The 6,000-nt window shown below is 40.4% G+C and overlaps 1 protein-coding gene across 1 annotated transcript in view; it reads left to right on the top strand.

The window, feature by feature from the left end:
* LRP5 (low density lipoprotein receptor-related protein 5) overlaps positions 1–6,000 on the top strand; it is a 37,856-nt gene that overhangs the window by 9,453 nt on the left and 22,403 nt on the right. Inside the window, exons 6-8 of the mRNA XM_009582688.1 lie at positions 667–869; positions 3,237–3,448; positions 5,443–5,633. Of these exons, the coding sequence (XP_009580983.1) occupies positions 667–869; positions 3,237–3,448; positions 5,443–5,633 (606 nt within the window). The remainder of the gene's footprint in view (positions 1–666; positions 870–3,236; positions 3,449–5,442; positions 5,634–6,000) is intronic.

The following is a 6,000-nucleotide window of genomic DNA, read 5'->3' as shown; positions in this document are numbered from 1 at the left end:
AGGGGAGACCTCATCGCGCTCTACAACCACCTGAAAGGAGGTTGTAGCGAGGTGGGGCTTGGTCTCTTCTCGCAAGTAGCAAGTGATAGGACAAGAGGAAATGGCCTCAAGTTGCACCAGGGGAGGTTTAGATTGGATATTAGGAAAAATTTCTTCACCAAAAGGGTTGTCAAACACTGGAACAGGCTGCCCAGGGAAGTGGTTGAGTTCACCGTCCCTGGAAGTATTTAAAAGACGTGTAGATGTGGCGCTTAGGGACATGGTTTAGTGGTGGACTTGGCAGTGTTAGGTTAATAGTTGGACTTGATGATCTTAAAGGTCTTTTCCAGCCTAAATGATTCTATGATTGTATAGGAAAACCTGTGATTGCGTATTGCCCACTGTCACTGGTGCTACTTAAATTCCACGTGGGGAACTTAATTATTTTATAATATGAAAAGGAAATACTTTCTGGGTGAGGGCATGCACATTTACCCTCCAGAAGTACACGAAGAAACATTTTCAACTTAATAGCAAAAATCTTCAATTGTGAATTACCTTAGTTTTTGTTGTGAATATAATTCTCTCTCTGGGATTTTGTCCTAAATATTCTTTGTATTCTGTGTTGGTGTATTTTTGACCATGTGAGTTGCATTTTCTTATGCATTCTGTTTTGCCTTGTTTCAGCCCCTGCCAGTTTCCTGTTGTTTAGCCAGAAATCTGCAATCAGCCGGATGATACCAGATGATCAGCAAAGTCCAGATATCATCCTGCCTATGCATGGTCTAAGGAATGTCAAGGCTATTGATTATGATCCCTTAGATAAATTGATCTACTGGGTGGATGGACGTCAGAATATTATAAAAAGAGCCAAAGATGATGGCACTCAGGCAAGTTTACATGGTGTATATAGTTTTGTGTTGGTCTTTTTGTGTGCTTTGTAGTTTATGCTTGACTTTCCCCTTCCATCCCCTGCACCAAGGAATCTTCGATTTAAACTTTACTTTTGCCAGCACTTATTTATGTATATTCTATTTATATGTGAAAATTACTGAAGGCTTTTAGGATTGTGATTTTAATTTGTACACAAAAAAGTGGGGTAGAATATAGTACATCATATGTATCTGAAACTATAAGCCTTGAATTGCAATCTTTAGTTAAGGATGGGCACTGAAGTAAGGCAGACTCACTATTTATACTCAGGACAGATAAATTGTATTCTAAAATCGATATTGTGCATGCCAATTGTGTGATAATATTGTTGTCATTGTAAAGCTCTCTCAAAATGAAAACTCTCAGCTATCCAAGCTGTAGTTAAACCCTGAGTGAATGTCGAGTTGATTGCTGTGCTAGATAGGGATAGGCTTATCCACATGCTTAATGGTTTTACTGAGTTGGGGACATTATTCTTTTGCGCTAGTTATTCACACAACAGTGGAAAGAAGTGTACTGTTGTTCCAGGCAGTGTTATGTATTAACATAGCTTAACTCCCAGGTCAAGATAACAGATTCTTTAAAAATTATGGTTTGAATAAGAATATAAAATGAAATGGAGAATGGGCAAGTTATATTTTCCTAGTTCTTGGGCAGCCGTATCTAAACAATATGACATGATATCAGTGGAAATGGACTGGTCTCTTCATGCATCTAGAGACTCAGAGGTTTTATGGTTTCCTTTAAAGGAAGAGATGACAATTTTATTTTTTGGCCGTTTCTTTCAAGATTGGGAGGAGGTATGTTGGGATGAGCAGCTAGCTGGGTTGTGGATGAATTTTGAAGAAGTTTTGCTCTTGCTTTTTGGGATTATGCTAGGTGCTAATTGTTGTAGTCTAGCTTCTCTTTGGTACTTGCTAGGTGCAAATTGCAATGGAGATTCATTTGCTCTGTATTTTCCTCTACCTTGGTCACACAGCTTTGAAGATGCAGATCCCCTGCAAATTTTGACTTTCCAATTTTCACTAACTATATTTACTTAATTTTGCTAAATCTTGCTGTTTGCAGATGATGCATATGAATTTCATACCTGGGAAATGTTACCTTTGATTTCAGCAAAAGAATTACTTCTTTTTATTTCTAGGCACACTGTCAAGACAAAATAGGGATAAAGCTTTATGTAAAAAGAAAAAAGCCTTTATATCACTATACAGAACTTGGAAGCTTGAAACCAAATTGTGGAAATATAACTTTCACAAGTAATGCTGCGTTGGGTAATTCATTTGATTTAAGCTGAGCACGGAATGGTGTGTTCAGCTTTCTTGACCAATATGAACTTTTTCTGGTACTGTTTTTGTGTTTGGATTGGGAGCACCACATTAGGACACTTAAGGAAGCCACTGCTTTCCCCGCACCATTATCATGTCACCGGAAGCAGTCACCTTTGAAGGCTGCTTTGATGTTGGGAGTCCTGCCAGCAGTATTACTATCCCAATGGCACTGGGATTGGCTGTACACTAGTGGAGCCTGTGTAATGTTAAATGAAGAACAGAAAGATAATTTTCCTTTAAGGATTTTTTTTATATGCTCTAGTGCTCTTCACAGAAAGTATTGAAGTCTATGTTAGTATTCAATATAGAGTTAAAAAGTATAGTAAATAGTATGTTAGTTAGATTGGGAGGGGTTGAGGGTTATGATTCCAGGAACTTGGCAATAATGTCAAGTTTTGTAAGGTACATCATAAAGACATGAGGGTGAAAGCAAGGTAATGTTGTTAGTATGGGTGTGACACAGAGCTGTACCATTTGACATGTAAGCAGAGAGAACCAAGTTTCATTAAAAGATTTTAGTTGTTAAGAGAAGCCAGGACTTAAAGATCATCAATACCTACTACACTACAAAGAATAAAATAAGGAGAGTTTGGCAAGAGAAAGAGATCTGTTATGCTGACTGTATAACAGTGCAGGTCTGGCCAGAAAGCTGCCTTGTTTCTTGCATTGCTTCATTCAAGATTGTTCCATGCATAAACATTCACTATTGTTTTCTTCCATCTCCCGCTAATTAATTCTACTTATAGGAGGCCCCACAACTGCTTTCTGGGGAGTTTTGCATAATCTTATAGATTTTGTCCAGATGTTTTTCCTCTAATCCAAATCTTTTTTTGTTAAGCTTTACTGCATTTCTTGTATTTGTTGTTTCCTTGTGGGTGATTTTAGGTGTTTCTGGACCATCAGGTCGTAAACCACACTTTCTGTGCAATCAGTGTTCTTCAATCAATAATCAGAATAATTACTTGAAATTGTTCCCCATATGTTGTCTTGCAGCCTTTCACTGTCATGAGTACTCCAAACCAAAGCCAGAACCCAGAGAAGCAGCCACATGACCTCAGCATCGATATATTCAGCCATACCTTGTACTGGACCTGTGAGGCCACAAATTCAGTCAACGTCCACAGGCTGAACGGCGACTCAATTGGGATGGTGCTGCGAGGGGATCATGACAAGCCCAGAGCCATTGTAGTGAACGCAGAGCGAGGGTGAGATTTCTTTCTGTACCTTGTACAGAGCTCTCTTGGGATTATGTCAGCTGTGTGTGTGAATGTTGTGTTGCGTCTGTATATTTTAAAAAGGAGAATTTTTGCATATTTAATTGTTCGGTATAGGTGACTGCTTGTCCAATTCTGGCTTTTAAAGGTATCCAGCTTTCTCCTCCTGTTCTCTCCTTTGCTGCCTCCTCTAAGTGTGCCGACTTAGACGTTCACACAGCCATGTGGTTAGTTATAGTGAGGAACTAACCCAGGTGAGGAAAGCAAAGCAAAACCACCTTACCCTGTTCGCTGTGTGAGTGCACAGCCCTGCCACCTAATAGGAAAACCAGGAGAGTTTACACTGTGTTTATATCAACTGGGAATCTGGCTTATAAATGTTTGATCATCATAAAACAAATGTTTCCAGGAAAAAAAAAGGGATCTCTCATATGATACAATTATTCCTGCTAATGTAATAGTATGAAGTTAAACAAACAAACAAACAAACCCCTTATGTTCTATACATTTTTAAGTTAGTTCTGCCTTGATGTGTATCTCAAAAACTTCTGAAATTAATTGATTAAAACAGATAGGATGGACTAGAGTGATTTCCCACGGGAAGAAAATATATTGTTTTGCTTCAAAGCAGTTTTGGTTAGATTCAGCAGACCCCATCTCCACTTCAGGTGGTTAGTACCTTCATTCTTAGAGGTCAAAGATGGTCCCTTACTGTTCTCTTTAATAAGTTAGATGCTTAAATCCCAATTTACTACTAAATGGCTTACCATGTGCTTGACAGATGTTGAATGGCAACATTTCGTAACTCTGTGGATACGGTACTACCCAGAGACTCTATCTGGAGCATTTATAGGATTGGTATTTTATACAATGCTCAGTGTACTCTGCACAGTTCAAAAGCTAGTGTGGGGAGAGGGGGATTAGAGGAAAGATTCTAATCTTGTTGGGACTAAGTCACTTGGACATAGTTCGTATTTGTAAAAGCTTATCTGCTTTCTCCATTAAAATGGGAGTTTGGGTTTGTTGATCTCTAAAACTCTCAACTTTTCTAGTCATGTTTTCAAATGATTTAAAGATAAATCTGTTTTTAAATTAAAGGAGGAAAAGATGGGGGAGAGACTATGCTGAACACTGTGACTACCTGGAAGAGCTGAATGAGTGATCTGTGTACTGAACTTCTTCTGCCTTAGTTCCAGAAATCCTTCTCTCCACCTCTCCCTTGGCTGCACATTCTGACTGCTGACTCTCCTTCTTGTACCATCACGAAAAGCTACGCAGCAATGTAGCCCATTGTATTAGGGAGTTGGCCCATGTTATCCACCACGGAAAAAATGGTGGGCTTTTCCCTGAGGGAGTTCTCAGTTCATCATGTGGGTGCACAAGCCCTTTTTTCCCTATGCAGGGGGAGGGCAGAGACTGCTTCTGTTTGCAGGTGAATGGCTTAGGCAGATACAAAGAATTCATGGAACTAAGACATCAGGAACATGGCATCTTCAGTTGTTCTTCCTTCTGATATTTGCTCCTCTCAAGTTTGGTAGGAACTTTCCCTTGCTGAGAAGGAAGGCAACCCAGAAAGAGAGGAGGTGACGGTTAAAGTTTTTTGGCAGAAAGAGCTGCTGGGCTTTGATTCACAGATGGGGACAGCTTTACCCAAGGATGGCTGCAGAAAGTCTGTGCTAGTCTCTTACAATCCCCACCTCCCCTGCAGGAAGAGTGCTGCCAGCACAGCAGTGCTGAGTGCTGAGGCATTTTATGGCCTGCTGTGTTAAGGACAAATGCTATTATTAATTTCAGGCTATTTCAATACGTTAGCAAACGTTTGGGGTTCTGCAGCTGACAGATCTGGATCTTTGCAGCTGGGAGCAACAGTCACCGCAGTCATCCCTGTGTAAACCATTCCCACTTACAACGTAGAACCTGAGTGCAAAGGTGAGTTGCCTCCCTTCTGAAGCTCTCGGTTAAGCGGCTGGTGTCTGTGTTCTCAGGTACATGTACTTCACCAACATGCAAGAGCGAGCTCCCAAGATTGAGCGTGCAGCCCTTGATGGAACAGAGAGAGAAGTGCTTTTTACAACTGGGTTGATCCGACCAGTAGCACTGGTGATTGACAACAAACTTGGAAAGCTTTTCTGGGTGGATGCAGATCTGAAGCGCATTGAAAGCTGTGACTTGTCAGGTATGTGGTATGCAGTTGAACATTTGGAGCAGAGCGTGTGTATATATAGGACATCATTCCCTCATTGATGCTGACCCCAGTAACTTCTGTCTCCACTGTTGCCAGTTCTGTGTAGGCAGTCACAGACAGTAATTGCTGGTGGGCTCCCATCTTTGATGTGATTGGAATAAACATGTCTGTAATGATTGCCACCCTCCAAGAGAGCCATTTGACTTTTTATAGGTTCTGAAAGCAACTCTTGCAAGATCAGATTTAAATAGATGTTGCCAGTCATGGAACCCCTAAATCACCTCCCTCGTGCCCTTTTTTTTCCTTATGGTTTGAAAAGTTTGCATAACTCTTCAATTTTTCTTTCTCTGGAGTTTAC

This window comes from Fulmarus glacialis, unplaced genomic scaffold, assembly GCF_000690835.1.
Source record: "Fulmarus glacialis isolate BGI_N327 unplaced genomic scaffold, ASM69083v1 scaffold78, whole genome shotgun sequence".
Classification (NCBI taxonomy): Eukaryota; Metazoa; Chordata; class Aves; order Procellariiformes; family Procellariidae; genus Fulmarus; species Fulmarus glacialis.
Note: the sequence above shows the minus strand (reverse complement) of the source record. Positions and strands in the feature narration are given on the sequence as shown.